At 38.5% G+C, this 19,039-nt stretch overlaps 1 protein-coding gene across 1 annotated transcript in view; it reads right to left on the bottom strand.

The window, feature by feature from the left end:
- The window catches only part of SGIP1 (SH3GL interacting endocytic adaptor 1), a 207,200-nt gene that overhangs the window by 79,303 nt on the left and 108,858 nt on the right, over positions 1-19,039 (bottom strand). Inside the window, exons 7-9 of the mRNA XM_079904139.1 lie at positions 18,301-18,357; positions 14,640-14,694; positions 13,751-13,926 (exon numbers count right to left, since the gene is read on the bottom strand). Coding sequence (XP_079760265.1) covers positions 13,751-13,926; positions 14,640-14,694; positions 18,301-18,357 — 288 coding nt within the window. The remainder of the gene's footprint in view (positions 1-13,750; positions 13,927-14,639; positions 14,695-18,300; positions 18,358-19,039) is intronic.

Here is a 19,039-nt window from a genome sequence, read left to right as displayed (position 1 = left end):
TGTGAGGATTAAAAGATATGGATGATAGTGACAGATAAAATTCACTGAGAATTTACTATTATTGTTTTACCTTATGAGGTTGGTGTCATTATTATTTCTAATTTACCAGTGAGGAAAAGGAAGGTCAGTTGCGTTCCAAGGTCACGCGGTTACAAAGGATGAGAGTGGGACTAGATCCCAGCTTGTCTAACTCCAGAAAGCCTGGGCAGGGGTGGGCTCATGGCACAACCCAATTCCCCTGGCCCTTATCAGCACTGGGATTTAGAAACAACAGAGCTAATAGCTTGCAGATCACAGAGCCTGGAAAATAATCTTGGAGTTTTCCAATGGAAGGAGTTAAATAGGTCATGCCTGTCTATCATAGCAGGTCACAGGGAATGAACTTTTCAGAGAGTGAGCTTGTATTTTTAGGCATGGTGTCAGATCTTAGAATTAAACTCTGATTATATAGGTAAATTTCTCAGCCTCTTTCTAGAATTAAGTTCATTTTATTAAATTAGAATCAGAAGAATAAACATGAACACATGAGTGATAAGGGCCCTCCCCTCCTGCCCACTCCAGGCTAGATGATGATTAAACCATCTTTATTCAATATGTTGTTTTAATTGTTAGCAGCTATCAACACCTAGGCTATGGCCGTTGGGCTTAAGAGTTTCTTCAGAATGTTAAACAACCAAAGATAAAACATGACAAGACAATTCTCCTTTGGGGAAAGCAAAGATATTTCTTGATTTAAAATGAACTAATAGCATCAGAATGATTTTTAATTATGGAAAAGATAATAAAAGAAACAAAAAAGACATGTATACCTCCAGGTACTCGTGTTCACAGAAACAAAGTCAGTGAATTTTTGGATTGAACAATATATATACCTAAAATATAACCACTGTCTCTAAGTGCAGGGATGTTCCTGTCCTATGGCCTGAGATAATATAATTTTCCAATTTGCAAGCCTTGTTGAAAGGTAGCTCATCCTTATGATCCAGGAAGCTTTCCAAGGAGCACACAGACCCCTGCCCTCTGCGGATGGAGTCTCTCTCTGGCTGCACTATCCTAAGTCACTTTCTAATGCAAGTAGTCATTCAAGTTAGGGCTTGTTGAAGCCTTCATTCTGCATGAAATCTGCAGCATTTAAAACTGAATTCTGTTGGAGACCCAGACCAAAGCTAACTGAGGTGAATAGAGAAAATATACACCAGAGTTTCAATGATCCTTACATGGAGATTTTGTGCTCTAAATACACCCCTGTCCTCTGAACAAGGAACTGAGCTGCCATGGGAATTTTTGGCATCGAGTTTCACAGAGTGGGATCAAGACACAAAAAGCCAGATCTAATTTAGAAGCTTTTTAAGAGTCCACAATTGTTTAACCTTAAAAATAGGATAGCTATATTTTGAGTCTATATTTTAGCTAATGAGATTTTTTATAGATATAACCACTTCCTATCAGTTATGTATGAATAGTCAGGTATTCACAAGGAGCAAAAGGATTATTTATTCATTTATTAAACCATTAACTGATACTTATTGGGTACCTAATAAAGACCAGACACTATTCTTGGTACCTTGGTGAACAAAACCATAGGAACAACAAACAAAAAACTTCAATGAGCTTTTTGGGGGGCAGGGGAGGAAATAGATAATAAATAATAAATATAATAAGTAAGCAAAGTATTTAGTATTTTAGAAGATGATAAATGCAATTTTAAAAAGTAGAAAAAATATAAGGGTTTGGGAATACCAGGGTAGAGAGTTTTGTGCTTTTAAATAAGATGGTCAGGAGAGGCCTCATTGAGAAGGTGACTTGAACAAGCATCGGAAGCTGAGAGTGAGGTGGCAGTGCCAGTATCTAGAGGAAGAGGGCACAGCCAGGGAGCTGGGAGGGGTGGTGTGAGAAGGAAGAGTGGCAGGTGTTAGTCTGGGGTCGTGGTGTCCCCACCGCGAGGGTCTTGAAGGCCAATGTGAAGACTGGCTTCGCTCTGCTCCCAATCAGGAGTTCTCAGCATGGACGTTTAGTCACTCTTGGTTGCTGAGAAGAGGCATTGATGAAACAGATGAAACAAGACCAGAAAATGCCTGGATGTGACATATGTTGTTGTTTTTCACTACTGTTTGGAAGCTTCTTTTGATTCCCCATGTACCATGCTAAAAATAAAATAAAATAAAGATGGGCTTCACACAGGCTGGGAGGTAGAGAGTTTCAACTGGACAAAACAGAATGAGACCAGTCCATGATGCCTTCCCTCTGTGTCGGCCACTTCAGGACAAGTAGCTCAGACTGGCGTGCACAGCTCTGTACCACAACTGTGCTGGTGGCTGATTTGAAACAGTAGTTCTTAAGGTCCAGTTAGTGACTGTCCTTTAGATAATATAAGAGACAGAAGGAAACTTCACCTTCATTCTGTTTAGAAATGAAATTTCCCCCAGTCTTTGAGGAAACATTTTCTGACATAATTAATATGGGTGATTCGCACTCTAAGTTTTTTTTTCTAAAACAATGAAAAAGTACATTCATTGCTGTGGATTATTTCTGGCACTAAAAAAAAAAAAATTCTCCTTTAAAGAACAAGGGGATAGATCCTTTTTTCTTATACTGTTATACTTATTTTTATACTATTATTCATACATTTATAGAAACTCTTTAGTATAAAAATAAATATAACAGTGTAAAAAGATAATAAAGTATCTACCCTTTATTCTCAAGGTCATGGACCACTAAGTGACTGAAATCTGAGATGAGAAAGCAGACATCTCATTAGGATGTATGGGATTAGGGGAAGAGAATTATGACAAAAAACTGGCAGCCTCAGAAAAGGACACATTAATAAACTTTAGAAAAGAACCTACAGATAACTCCTATAAGAGAAGAACAGTTATTGTTCATACTGATCATCCATCTGATAACGAAGAAAAACTTGGTTGAACTGAAGGGGAAAAGATAAAAAACTTTCTCTCTTTATAAAATAATGCGAGGGATATAAGTTGTCTTATATCCCAGTGAAACACCAAGTTCCGTATACTTCCCACAGTGAAGAGCACCCTTCTGTTCAATCAACCAACAAATTTTGTTTTGTTTTGTTTTGTTTCTGGCTGCACCGCGTGGCTTGTGAGATCTTAGCTCCCCAACCAGGGACTGAACCAGGGCCCTGGCAGTGAAAGCGCCTACTGGACTGCCAAGGAATTCCCAGCCAACAGGTATTTTCTAAGTACCTATTACATGCCATTCAGTGTCCTAGACTCTAGAGGAAAGGCCCCATTAAGGCAGGAGTAAGAACCTATAACTTCTGGGTGCAGGATGAGTTGTCATTAACCCAACACTTGCTGAATTGTTCACAAGTTATGTTTCTGTTACAAACTTATTTTCCAAAATGATTGCTTCTTTACAGGGCCCATTCTATCCCGAATACACCATTAGCTAATAAAAATGGTTTTAAATTCAACTCTACACTGGTAGGACTAACACAACCAAAGCAGAAGACCTTAAAGATAGAAAAATTAGTCTTTTGGATTACAATTAGCATTGTAATTAAAAGATTGAAAGCATATAATTCAAGATTTGCTACCTCTGGTTGAGGACATCCTAACATTTTTATGTGTGTCAATATTGTAAGTCTATTGTTTCATTCAATTAGATTTTAAGTTGGTAACAGAAATTGAGGGTTAAGGTCTCTGACCCTGGTGTTTATGTTTCTGGAACCCCCAATCAGATTAGGTTGTCTGAGATAGAAGAACACAATGAAAGAATCTGCAGTTATGCAAGGAAACTCTAACTCTTACATCTCACAAAGGGAAGCAAAATACCAGGTACTCAGAGGGTACAACCAGTATTAGTTGGAGAAATAATAACAGAGGCAATCCAGATTGAATTAATATTCTGCTCATTTTCAAGGAGATCAGAACATACAACAGCTCAGGGATTTCTTCTTACCATCGTAGGCTGGGCATAAGGGTTTGGAAAAATGATATTTTAATTTTAAATGTCAGGGAATGGAAGCAACAGAGAATTCCCTAAGGAAAAATAGTTAGTAATGAAGGAAAGAACATACACATATCAGATATGAAACAAATTCTTCTGCGAGTAAGTCGCACGGCTTACTATAATGCAGGAAAGAGAAGAATATATTTTGAAAAAGGAAGATCCCACCCATCTCCCCAACTATCCTTCTCTATAAGGCCTGGAAAAAAAGAGATACATCTCATGTGCCAACTCCAGAAGATTTTGGCCAGGCTGCTTGCAGCTCTGTCTAGAGGGGGCTTCTCAGACTACATCTGGGATGTGGGATCTAGTTGCAATGTCTGCTGAGGGTTTGGAAGGGGAGTGGCAGTTTATATGCTTCATGCTTGACATCCCTGATCTAATCCCAACCCAAATCATGTTTGATGCGTTGAAGCCAAGCTGAGCCTCTCCCCTCCAACTCGTTGCACTGGAGGTCTGGGCTGAGCGCTTAGCATCAGAATGCATGCAATCTTTACCTTCCCCTTGCACCGTGCTGAGTTTCTACCAGGAGTGAATGCCAGTGTGTAGGAGACTGGAGCTCTCCTCCCTCACAGATGACTCTTTGTTTTATACTGAACTCAATGGGGTGCTGAACCTTCTGCCCAAGTGAGGACAGGAAAGGGGGTGGTGTTACCAAGCAGCAGCAAATTCAGGGATTTTGCTCGCTGGCAGGCTAATTTGGGGGTGGGGGGGCACCTGGAATAGGCAAACAGCACCAGACTGTCCTCAATTAAAAGCTGTCTCTCCCTCCCCAGATTTTTTGATTAAATAACTCCATTATGGATGGCAAATCTCCAGGAACAAGATTAAACTAATTGCCCCTTCATAACTCCATGTCAAATTCTTTAATTCCTTGTATCACTGAATTTTGCAGGGGAAAGAGAGGAGGCAGTAACACACATGCCAGGCTAGGTCAACTCCTACTCTCTCATCATTTCTATCAACCCTCTTCTCCTTGACTTTGCTCAAGTCCTCCCTCGCTATTTTTATTCTCTTTCTTCCTCCCACAAGTCTCTGAACTTAAGGAAGAGAGAAATGGAGCTGAAAAGGGAACTGATACTTATAGAGCCCCTTCCTAGGTGATAGGCACCGAAGTGGGCATTTTGCAACATTATCTCATGTCATCTTTACATCAGTCCTGAGAAGGTAGGCATTACTGTTCCCATTTTACAGACTTGGGAACTGAGATGCTGAGTTAAGGAGCTTGCCCATGGACACAGAGATAATAAGATACGGACTCAAAAGCCTGTGTTCTCTCTACTTAACCAATGGGCTTCAAGGAAGTGCTCTCTTTCTTGGTCCCCTTGCTATATCATCAACCTGCCCCTAAAACAGAGCACTTCACGTAGAGATTCTTGGGCCAGAATATGCACAGCAGAGTATTAAAGTTGAGAGGAATTTAAAAATAATTGAATCACAGACCCCGATTCAATGTAGATGAGAAAATATACTGTGGTGGTTTTTATTTGTTTTTTTTTTTTTTTTTTAATATACTGTGTTTTTAACTTGGCAGAAAGGAGGCAGATGCTGGAGTTCAAGTCCTGGCCCTCGAAACTTCAGCTGCCTCTTGATCTTTTGGAGTTGATGTCTTCCGTAAAATAAGGTGAGCACCACCTCCCTGCCTACTTAACAGTGTAGCTGGCTCATTACATCTTTCTGATCATGACAGCTTTTGTAAAACATGAACCATTATTATAATGAACCATCCATATAAAAAATGCTTGCTGATTGATTGATTAGGGGAACTGAAATATATGAGTCATATAAAAACAAGGTGTCTTTCTTTAACATTTAAAACAAAGGTGACACAGAAGCAGTTAAGCCTGACTGACCTATCAGCTCAGCCTTGCTCTCTTGTCACATGGAATACAGGAGAGAGTGTATGTAGAGTGACATGGGCTCTTTAGGCACCATTATAGTGATAGCCTTCAAAGGGTTTGTGAGTAATCAGAAATTATTTGTAAAATGTTTTGTATGATTTTTGAAATTTTAATTTTTTCCTCTGGAAAGAGAAACAGTAGCTTTCATCAAAAGTAGTATAATATAGTGGGTAAAATTTTTGAATTGGAAACCAGAACTTCTGAGTTTAAATCTCAGCAACTTCACTTACTAGCTGTGACATCTTGGGTGAATTAATTAATTCTTCTATGCCTCAGTTTTCTCATCTGTAAAATGAGGGTAATAATAGTACCTATCTCATAGGGTGGTTGTGTGGATACATTAATGAACATATGTGAAGCAGCTGAAACACAATCAGTAAGCAAATTTTCATAGCTGCCAACCAGCAACACCATCGCCATCGTAAGTTCTCTAAGTGGTCTCTGACCTTAAGGATGTTTATGAGTAGTCACCAGGAGACACACTCCATTGTTCTGATTAAAAATAGCTATCATTTACTAAGCAACTCCTTTGGGCCTTACATAAATATACTTACAAAGTACTAACTACTTTACATGCACTACTTCCTTAATTTTTATAAGGATACTATGAGATGAATAGTATTATTAAAATGATTTTACACCTGATTAAGCCTTGACTGGGGCTTAAAGGTTTAAGTAACTTACCCAGGATCATGTGGATAATGAGTGCAGAGCCAGAATGCAAACTTAGTTCTGACTTGTTCCAGAGCAAAAATTTGTAATCAGTATAGAACTAAATGCTTCTAGTTAAGGACAACTTCTCAAGGTAAGTCAGCAGTGATCCTCGACTCACCAAAGAACAAAAGTAAAGGAATCAACGGCAGCTCATGACACAAGGAAAAGATGATATTGCACCAAGAATTAAAATATAGCATCTGTCTTTTCAATTCCAGGAAAGCTATGAGAGCCACAAGATTCAAAGCACCTAGGGAGCAAAGCATGTCGCTGAAGATGTGTCCCTGTGGGTTCTGGAAGAAACGGAGATGTCTACCTCTGAGATCCTGAGAGGAGTGAGGAAGTCAGGAGACTGTGAAATGGAGGCCAGAGGGGAAGCTGACCACATAGGTCCACATATTCAATCAGGACTGAGTGAAGACAGGACCACAAGGGGAAGTTCAACCTCTATGTACCTCTTGTGACATCAGCTATACATTGTTTTCTGATAAGCTTGTAGTTAGTTAGCACGAAGGTTGGACCAAGTGTGTCCAATATTTCTGATGCTAGCTCTCAGTGCCTGCTACACAGAAGGTGCTTACTAAATATTCGGTGAATTGATTTGAAGAGGGCTGGAATATTATGTCATTTCTCCATGAAATAAATTTGGTGGGGAGGCACAATGTAGGATCCCATTAGGAATGCTAGCCTTCAGTACGGTCTCCTGAAGAAGCACCACACTTATTCAAGGGATTTTGTTAAAACAAAATTAGGAATGCTAAAACAGGAATGCTTCTGGAGTGAGCTTCAAAACCAATCCACAGGCATCACAAAATAAACTATTTTATTAACACATTTTCCCAGTTTGATACTCAGAGTAATTACTGGTCTTGGCTCTAAATGACTTTTGGTCATTTGGGTTTTCTGATTTATCACCATTAATGATATTCTTAAAAATATGCCCCAGGCTCTGCAGACAATTCTAATAACAACAATCAAATAATCCCTAAATGTAGCATCTGAGTGTTTTCTATATTAACTCATGCCACCCTTACAATAGCCCTGTGAAGTAGGTATGGGAGTTATCTTCACCTACTAATGAAGAAACCATGACTCAGGTTTTGTAACTTGCGCAAAGCAACCCCAGGTAAGAGGCAGAGCCCAGTTATTTGAGTAATTGTGACATCATTGGAATAAGTGTCTATTTGTATCTCCCTCAAATTATCTTAAAGGGAATTAATGGTATTCCATTGTGTATTGAATTTTCATTTTGTTGTTTTTATAAGGGCATATTTCCTTATAGTCCAATATTGCACCCGTTAATTTATTTAGCCCCTTTGAGAAATTTTTACTTTTTAAGGACAAAACCACTCATGGAAGATATAATAGAGGTTTGCTTCTACCCTGAATGTAAGGAGTGTGGTATCAAGGGAAGCAGATAGCAGAACTCTTTATCTCATATCTCTGCTTCCATCTTCTCCTTTAAAGGAAAGATCTTTACATTTTATTAGCAGAAAGAGATGGACTACCGTGTAAGGTAGGTGTTCATTTATTCCCATTTTAGACATGAAGAAACTGAGACTCAAATAGGTTTAAGAAACTTGCCTAAGTTTGCAAGAGGTTGAGTTCAGGTCTAACAGATTCTAATATCTTTCCTGTAAAATAAGCTGGCACTGTATGCTAGGTCCTTCAGGGGTTAAGTACAAAGTTTCTATTTGTGTTTAAAGAAATATCAATCACAAATGTCCAGTATGGAAAAAATTGATTTAAAAGTAGTTCCTCTAAAAGGTGGAGATTTGGTTCAAAATTAAAGTCTAAGATAGGCAAGAGACTGCCCAAACCTCTTTAACTGAATTCAAGACTTGAGATACAGATACATTATAATCCAGGATATGAAAAGACAGAATGCTTTTAGGGCAGGGGACTAGAAATGGGGGAGCAAAGCCATGACTCTCAATAAAGGGTCAAGAGTTAGATTTAAAAATTATGTATATACAGATATAGATAAATACATACATACATACATACATATTAGTGTGATGGTTAATTTTATGTGTCAACTTGATTGGCTGTCAGGTACCCAGATTAAACATTATTTCTGAGTGTGTTGTGAGGGTGTTTCCACATAAGATTAGCATTTGAATTGGTGACCCTCCCCTATGTGCGTCAGCATTATCTAATCTATCGAGGGTCTGAATAGAAAAGAGGTGGACAAAGGAGGAATTCACCCCCCTTTTCTGCCTCATTGTTTGTGCTGGGACACACCTTGTCATCTTGGGCCCTCAGACTGGAATTTGCACCATCAAGTCTTCTGGTTCTCAGGGCTGAGGCTCAGATTGAATTATTTCACCAGCTTTCCTGGGTCTCCAGTTTGTGGACAGCATGTTGTGGGACTTTTCAGCCTCCATAATCACGTGAAGCCAATTTCTTATAATAAATCTATCATCATCATCTCTCTCTCTCTCTCATCTATCTATACACATATATACATATATCCTGTTAGTTCTGTTTCTCTGGAGAACCCTGAACAATACAACCAGTAATAAAGAAACAAACAACTGCAAAGTACTATGTACACATCAGGTACTGTTACTAGGATATTCTGTGTGCTTTCTTCATTCACTCATTTATTGAATAACTATCTATATGCCCAACGTGTGCCATGTACTGTGCTAAGCACAGGGAACAAAAAGTCAAAGAAGATTTGATTCTTCCAGAGACCAACCATAATCTACAGAAAAATTCCATAAGGACCATTATTACCCTCACTTTACAGAAAAGGAAATAGAAGCTCAGAAGAATTATAGGACTTATCTAAGGTTACATAGGTAGAACATGGCAGACCTGGGTATTATTATACGGCTACCTCCTATTAACCCAAGATTCTAGAAGAAATTATTTATACAAATGGCCAGAAAGCACTTGGAAAAGAATGTGGTAACAAGAGGTGCCAAAATATGCCATGTAGATTTGTCTTCAGAAGGGTTTCTCCCACAGCTGTTAGGAGTGCTATTGGCAGACAGCCTTCAACTGTCAACACTTCAGGATCTGACTCAGCTGCAGAGAGCCACCTTGGCGAAGGTCATGCCCCTTTCTTAGCCTGCCCATATTGGAGCACTAGCTGTATAAAGGTTATCGATCTCAGCTAAATCCAGGACAACCCGGAAGGGTCATTCTAGCTCACAAGTTACCCATGTGATTAGCTTAGGCTGTTGTTGGATGTGCAAAACAGCTTAACTTCTCCCTCTGCCCACCCTACCCCACAGGTATTGAGCCCAACATCCTGCACACTAAACTTGGAATCGGAGTCAGCATGCTGCATGGAAAACCTGTTGAGAAAAGGAGGCATTCTGTCCTTTTTTCATCCTCCAAAGAGCACAACTATAACATGAACAAAAGTTACACAGAGACAGCATTTGGGTTTAATAAATTTCTTTCAACAATGAAACAGCCTTCCTCAAAAAGCAGTGAACTTTGTAAGATAGAAGGAGCACTATTACTGTTGGAGGCATCTCTATCAACCAAATAAGTTGGTATTTTACTTAAGTTTGTTTCTTTTCATCCTTCTGCTGGCTAACACATAGCATAACATAACTGGTATTTAGAAATTAGTGATTAGAATTCTCTAAAAGGAAACTTCCTAGTTTCAATAGGTTCTGGGAATAATTTTAAGATAGATGGGGAGGAAATCCCATTTTCCAATAACTCCCCAAATTTATCTGATTATTTAAGATATAGTGGCACAGAAACTGTGTCAATATCTACCAATATCCATTCACTCCTTTATCTTTTAGTAACAGAACCCTGGATTTTAGCTGGTTATATGTGTATCCAGCCAAAAACTACATTTCCCAGACTCCCTTCCAGCTAATATGGCCATATGACTAAATTATGGCCAGTGGGATCTGGGGGGCAGTGATGGGTACAACTTCTGAATTCAACACTTAAAAGAAACCACTTGCCTTTTATTTTCCCTTTCCTCCATCCCAAGGCTGGAACATGGAGGTGTTTCGTGATGGTAAGGCACCAGCATCCTTGAAAAGGTAGCGCAATAATACAGAAAGTTCCTGGGTTCTTGAATGACCCCTGGAGCAAGACTCTATTACCCATCTGGACTGCCTACCAGCTTTGACTCTTTTGTGGGATAGAAATAAATCATCCATTTATTTAAAGCCATGACTATTTTGGTTTCTGTTAAAGCAGCTCTACCAATATTCTAACTCATACAGATCCCAAATCAACAACTAAAACCTGGGTGATTTTCCTTCTTTACCATATCAGCATGATATCTTACTAGGAGACCACAACATGATAAGAATAGAAATTAACATCTTTTGCCTGTGAGTTGACCTCTGCATCCTCCTGTCTTCTTTTTTGGTGCTTGGCCTTGTCCTGGTCCATACTATACTTGATTTCTATATAAAAATCAAGGGCCCAGGTGAGATCTGGACTAGAATTATGTTCATTTGTCTGTAGAGTAGGATTTTTGCCAGTCGCTAAAACCCTGATTTTCTATGTTGCTGAAGCTTTGTTTTGGGGAGGAGTAATTTTCAGATAGGTTTGTTTATACTGTATATACACATAGATATATATGACACATTCATCCATCCATTCATTCATTTCATTCATTTATCGAGTCATTTGACCATGATGTGTATACAGGAAACCTATCCAAATAAAATGAAAATCAATTCATGATAAGAGATATCAAATGGGTTACAATTCATTAATACATATTCACAGATAGATGAAAAGAACAAGTGAAACACAACTTTATCTTAAAATTCTTCAAAAGAAATAGAAATCAGAAATTCAACATAAGACATTGTTATGAATAGCTTACCATTTGGAATTTTCTTTATTTCTAGCAGTGTAACAATTGATGCTTTTGTAGCGTAAGAACCACAGCCTAAATGAAATATTCTGATATATCATTAACTGGTATAGGTCCTATTTCTCTTTTTGTACCTGAATTAAGTGTAGCTGTGTGAACGTCTGATTGCTTGGCTGGAAACATCTAAAGCTGTGCAAAGCATTCCTCATTTTTATCATGGCACTAACTGGATTTCAGAAAGTTATTTCTATTTATCCAGTTCTGGAGATAAAGTTCTACCTATGTCATTGGTGAAATACACCTATATTTGGTTATGGGTTATCTAGAAGAGGGCATGGATTCTAAAGCCAAGAATATGTTTCCAGTCCAATCGCTCTTTACACTTATGTTTATCCAGAAACGTGCCTACCTTTCCCTAAAGCAACAATCGCAGCTCATTTTCTTACAGTAAATGTCAAAAATCACAACTCTTTGGGAATCAGAGTAATGAGAGAGCCAGGTTCTCACATTAGAGGGAACCAGCTGGGAGTGTGGAGGCAGTAGTCGGGGGGGGATCCCTTGGTTTGTGGGGCTGCAGGAATTGCCTAACCCTGGGATTACTTCTCTGGGTGTCTCCATCTAGTTTTAACATTGTTTCCCTAATATCATTTTGTCAGTCTCAGCCACGTCATGTCAATATATCACTTTGAAAACTGGTGTTGGGAAGAGCTCAGAGTGACAACCATTCTCCTTGCTGTACCCTCATTATCTGGTAGGAGGAATGACTTGGGCAGGCATATCCGTTTTGATAGAAGGGACTTCCCCTTTCCAAGAGTCAACTAGCTTTCAGCAAATATATCCCACACATGTCTGGGATCGTTCTAATAAGTTTTCTTTCACAGAAATTTGTTCACTGAACCCCATGAACTTGCCTTCTTACACTTATCCTGGTAGCTTTCAAATGACCACTAGGTTTATTACACTCTATAGAGAAGTGGATATAAACTGGTTTCAGGCATTGAAATAAACTTTTACAATTGATAAAAAATGATTTAGTAAGTAAAAAATGACTTGAAAGATGTTAACTGAAAAGTGAAAGTGTGTACAGTTAAAATGCCCCTATTACTAGAAATCACCTGTATTGTAGACCAACATGTGAATTTAAAATCTGTACCCTCCATGGCAGAAGGGAAAGAAAACTAATACATGTTATGCCTCCCTTTTCAAGAAAACATCTTAAGATGGCAAGTGAGTATGATTAAAAATTACCTGAAATATCATTTGCTGTGGTTGACTACTATTAGCGATCATGTTAGTTGACCCTAACCGTAGTGGTAAAGGCCATTATAAGCACTAAGCACTAAAGAAGGCATCTTTGTAGACTTTATTCATCCCAGGCAGGCAAACATTTATTCCCAAAGGTTGGGTGATTACAACTCCTTTAGAAAGGTTAGTCGAGATATTCCAGAAGCATCTCAAAAATGGTTCAGCATTTATTAATTACCTCGTTCATGGGAAATGCTGCAGGGAGAGCACATTTCTCTAAAGAAGATGCCAAGAAGCCAAGAACATCTTAGCTCCTAGTATGAGAGCTTTCATCTGCTCTTCACAGCTATTTTTAGAAAACAATTGCAGCATTTATCAAGTACTACAGAGAAAACACTGTAAATGTTGGAACTCAGAATGCAGCAATTAGAGAAATTTAGTAGATGAGAATTGGAGAAGGAAGTACAACTTGTAGAAAAATACGAATTTGATTAATATAAATAAGGCGTACCTGTATCTGAGGTGCCTAAATGATGAGATTATTTAAGACAATTTGATAATAAAATATAATGAAGCTTATGAGTTTTAATATCTTTTTAGACTATGATCTATGATGTTAGATTAATATTTCTTTTTGAAGCATTAGCAATGAAAAGAGTTTTTATTTTCCTAAAAAAAAGCAATTTTCTTGGTTTTCTTTCCATGAGTTTTTATGTTTTATATCATAAGAGATGACATTAAGATGTGTTTTTAAAAATCGCTATTAGTAAATTTGTATACTTCATATCGTTTTTAATTGTTTCAGGAGTAAGTCTGGATAATCTTTATGTTATTCTTTCCTTCTCTGAAAAGTGATTGCAGGAAAACATCAAAAAGAAATGTGATCTCGTGCATTTTTACCATTTTGAAAAGCACAGAAACTGCAATATAGAATGAGCATAACTTTCCATGGCTAGAACGAGCTGCTTCAGGTTTATAGACTTCATAAAATGGTGACCATATGCAGCCTTCAGTTTAAGAAGTTTCTGATCTACTTAACATGTATGGGCAGAGCACAGTTCTCTGTCTAACCTCACCAAAGCTTGAAATAAAATCCACTCACCACTGGTGATGGGGAAAGTGCAATGTTGCCTATTGATGCCTTCAGTTCATCTACAGTTGCAGCATTCTTAAGAATGTCTTTAGCTTGCAATGGCTTAATCTTGATATTAAACTTCTTGTGTGATTCTTCTTCCTCTTCCGATTCGCTTGAAGAATAAAAGTGCTTTCCTTTGGTAGGTAGAACACAGTTAAAGATACATAACTCTTTTTTTCTACTGGGAGGCAATGATGAGTATAAGACATGAGTGACTGCACATAGAGGCAGCAGAAGTATCCTTAGATGGTAGAAAATCAAAGCAAAACAAACAAAAATCAAAGGATAAAGAAGGAGAGAGTTAGAATTTATTCACCTTTCCTTGGAGCAGGATTAAGGATGGTGAATTTCAAGGAGCAATGGTTACAAAGTTGGCCATTTGTGTCTCACTCAGCACACACAGTGACAGGCGTGACAGGTCCACAGGAACTTCCTCTTACTGTGGAGACAGGAAGGCCTCTCTACTGATGATTTGTGATGATTTTTAACTGCTTCAGAGTGTGACCTGCTCTTACCAGAGATGGTTTGCAGGCAAAGCACAAGTCAGAGCTATTTTCCAGCCACCATTAGTGACGTTGTCGTATCGGATTTCAGCAGACAACCCAGTACCCGCAATTTGTACAACTGTTTTTCAGCACAACTTTTCTCTTTCTCCTCACTCTCTCTTTTCTATGAATAGAGCAAGGCAAAATGCCTGCTTGTTAGTGATCAGGCTGTTCTCTGTGCTGCTTATTCATCTCTAATACAAGGGACAACAGGACTTGAGAAGCTTGGGTTTCAGCACCTTTTCAATACAAAATTTATCACCCTGCTGAGAGCAAATGAAAATGAAAATTAAAATATAAAGAAAGGATATAGCCGGGTTCCTCAGGTCTGATGCTGTAGCCTTCTTCATCCAGCTCAGGTGAGTTCTATAAAATACAAGTGCACATTAAGCAATTATTATCCTGACAATGATAAAGGAATTATTCATTTTCCTTCAAGCGTCTTCCAGTTAAGGGTATAGACTTGTCTCTTGTTTTGGAGGTGAGTGCTGGGCCCTATATATTTAGATATTTACTCACGGATATTTGGAGAGTCTTCCTATTGGGAAAATAAACTAGGAATCAACTGTCAATGAAAGAAAACATTCAAACAGAATTTATCATGCATTTCCTGTAAGCCAAAGACTATGCTGAGCAACATGGCAGGGATACAAAATGCAAATTATCTTTCGACTGTATTCTGGTAAGCAAAAGTTCAAAAAAATGTGAAACACAAAACATCAGTGATAGGAGTTTGAAAGGAGAGGAAATTTGTGAGGTTTGGAAGAATTAGAGAGTCTGTGTGTGCCTTTCGGGCCAGATGGAGAGGAGAGGGGAGTCAGTGGTGAGGAAGAGCCTGTACCGAGACACCAAGGCAGGAATGGACAGTATGATTCCTGTAGGGAAAAGGAGAGGCAATGGTGACAATGACAGGACTGGAAAGGAAGCTGTATGGTGGGAGACCATGGAAAAGAAGACCATGGCTGGGGGCTGGGGAGCAATATGCTGGGGGAAGAGTCTGAACTTGATATGGCTACTGCAGCTTCTCAATTAAGGTAGGACACGCTGAAAGCAGAATCTTAAGGAAATATGCTTCAGGATATATTGGGGACAGAAGAAACTGGAGAAAGGAAAACTAATTTAAGATGCTTGCATCAATTCAGGTGAGATGTGCTAAGTAAATGACCAAGTTGTTCGTGGTGGGAAGGGAAGAATCAAGGACATTTGGAAGGACAATTTGTTAGTTCTTAGTAACAGACTGGTCATAAGAGAAAAAGAAAATGGAAGGTTCAAGAAGACTCTGAGATTGCTATCCTCAAATTCTGGGAGTACTCCTGGCTGAACTCATTCTAACAGAAGGCAAGTAACATTTTTAGGAAAAAGACAGGAAAGATAAAAGATAGTTTGCATGACTGGGATTAGAATTATCATACTTTAGTTCCTATTATATGATAAGTACTGTGACCCACGCTTTATTTTACTGTTCCTTCATAACAATCATATGCAGAAAGAATTATCCCATTCACCAAGGAGGAAACTAAGAGGAATTAGACGCCATTTCTCAAGGAAACACACCCAGCAAATGGTAGACCTGGGCCTTGATCCCAGGTATTTTGAGGCTCAACTCTATGCCTGAGAGAGGAAAAGGGTGCAGAGTTCAAGGGCAGCCTCTTGTAGTTGAGGTCATAGGCCTGGAAGTAAAGAAGACAGAGCTGGAGAGAGAGATTTTGGAGTCACTGAAGCAAAAGACATACCATGACCATGGAGAGAGAAGAGGGCCTGAACGCCATGGAAAAGCTGCCATTTATTGGGCATTTATTGTCTCCCTCTGTCCTTTCAGTACTCAAAGCTACTTTTAAAATGCAAGTGTATTAAGGTTACTTTCCTGCTAAAAACCTGTCCCTGGCTTCTCACTGCACTTAGAATAATAGTCAGCACCACTGTGCAGCCCACAAGGCCCTGCCTGATTCTCACAAGGCCTTCTTCCCACTATTAACGTTTATGATTTGATTGCTGCAAGCTCTTTCCCACTTCAGGGTCCTCATAAATGTCCTTCTCTCTGCCTGGAAGTCTCCTCCCTCAAATGTGCAGTCAGTTAAACCTACTTAAACTTTAGGGCTTTGCCTGAAGGCCACATCCTTCCCTAGGCCTTCCCTGCCAAAAACACGATGATATAATCTATTAAGAATAAAACCTTTATTATTACTTAGAGAAAGTGGAGTCTAGTGTATAATTACAAACACAATTCCTGTGACCTGAGTATTTTTTAGGACCAAGCAAATTCGAGGGAAATTCTGCTTCATTTAAACACTTACATGTTGACAGGACAGCACTAGGGTTTAGAGTTTAGATGGGGTAGCAGAAGTACTTGATGAGTAATTTCGTATTTTAATTATCATGCTTCTTGTTTGCTTAGAGTATCCCATTCCTGTATATTAAAGAATTCTACAAAACATAACAAAAATCTTTCTGGGTGAAAAAGTGTTAATTTTGAGAAAAGAAATCATCCTTCCTTAATATCTTTAGTAACTTCCTTTATAACATTATTTGTGAACAATTTGGATGTAGGATAACATAGGGGCTATCATAGATCTAGGGAATTAAACTGCTAAAAATATCAAAAGATCTCAATTCTGGGAAACAAATATAAGAGAGGACCAGGTAATGAGGTTGACAGAATGACATGTTTTGGACTGCACGAGTGGCATGAAGAATTTAACCTTTCTGAGCTTCAGTTTTCTTTTCTCTAAAATGCAAATAATGTAGTATTTACCTTCTAAGGTGGTAAGAATTCAGTAGCATATAATATTATAAATGGTGGTTGTTATTATAAAAATAAAATTCTTCTTATTAACAAATGTGCAAAAGCATTAACATCAATCTTAATTCTTATGAAAGGGGAGGCTGGGCCAGACAGTCACCTAAGGTATAAGTACAAAGGCATTCTGTAGGGATTGTGAATTTGGGCACTTACTATGCAATAGAAATGATTTTGGATGTGAATATGGTCTACACGTTTTCTATGATTAGAAATCTAAGAGCCATTGTGTCCATTTTGTTGTGGTTGGTGAAGTGTGTGGTGATGAGGTTAATTGCTTTCTGGGGGAATTATGAGGAGAATTTAGGTCTCAGCTGGGATTCACCTTCGCTCCTTGAGAAGCAACAAGTGATTGTCATTTGACCTAAGAAAAATCTGTACCACGAGGCTATAATAATTATCATGAGCTATGGTATGAAGGTTTGTATTCTCCCCAAACTTATATGTTGAAATCCAAACCCCAAGGTGATGGTATTAGGAGGTGGGGCCTTTGGAGGTGATTAGGTCACGAGGCAGGAGTCCTCATGGTTGGGGTTAGTGACCTTATAAAAAAGACCCCAGTGAGGTTACAGCTAGAAGGTGCCTTCTATGAACCAGAAAGTGGGCACTCAACCAGACACCAAATCTGCTGGTACCATGATCTTGGACTTCCAGGCTCCAGAACTGTTAGAATTAAATATCTGTTGTTTACAAGCCATTCAATTTTTAGTATTTTTGTTAGAGCCGCCCGAATGGACTAGGACATTATGAAATCAAGGCCCAATACTGAAAGCCACTTAGAAATATAACCAGGACTGAAACATCTGGAGTTAATATTTTAAAAAGCATTTTTTGAACACATATTACAGGCTAGGCAGCCTACTGAAATATTCTGCAAATAATTAGCTCAATGAATCCTCGCGACAGTGCTATAAAATAACTACTGACTTCATTTTTGCTGGCCAGCAAATAACCAAAGCCACACATAGGTGATATATGGAGGGGCCAGGACTTGAACCCAGGTCTAATAGACTCTAGTGCTCTTAACTGCTACCTGTGCCGGCATGCTAACTGTGCCGGCACTTCCTAATGAGGTGTTTCACTTATTTCTGTGTCCTATTTTAAATACAAGAATGCCTCGACTCGTTTTCACATTCTGAAATATTTATAAAGACAAACAATCTTCTGATACTCACGTATCTTTCCCAATCAATTTCCGCATAAAATCCATTTGGTGCCCCATTGCTTTTCTTCTGTAATAAATTTGAAAATACGTTTAGAAGAGAAACAATTGAATGAAAAAAAAAAGGAACAAAGAACACTTCACTCTTATCTGTATTTAGCAAGAGCTATCCAAATCCAACACTAGAAAGACAAATTAGAGCAGCCCATTAAGCAGCCACATTGGTGTAACTGAATGGTAAACTGAGCTGCTGTGACACTGCATAAAAGAACTTACACACTTATTCCACAAAAGACTGTAGGATACCTAAGCATAGAGATATTAACAACTAGCTGTTCAAATTTTATTCAATTACTAGAGAGTCAGCAGCACCTACGTTATAATTTAATCCCCTATACCTTAGGGGATATACCCAGATGTATATACACATTTAAATGGAAATATTTTGACTTCTACATTACTCTCATATACAATTAGTTCCAACAGATCCAAAGAGTATTCATTCAAGCCATTAACTAGTCTTCTTTTAACTTTTCTGACACTGACTCAACTTTTTCCTAACTACCCACTTGACAGAATATAAAGGAAATCAGCTCCAAATTAGTTAATTCAGCCTGTAAGTTTTAAAAATAGTGCTGATATTCTTTCAAGTGGCTTTTCTTACCAAATTATTAATATAGAATTTGAGGATTAAGAGTGGATTTCTATCATCCATGCATCCTAAGCCTCCATGAGCACACATCATTACAAGT

Source organism: Stenella coeruleoalba, assembly GCF_951394435.1.
Source record: "Stenella coeruleoalba genome assembly, chromosome: 1".
NCBI lineage: Eukaryota > Metazoa > Chordata > Mammalia > Artiodactyla > Delphinidae > Stenella > Stenella coeruleoalba.
Note: the sequence above shows the minus strand (reverse complement) of the source record. Positions and strands in the feature narration are given on the sequence as shown.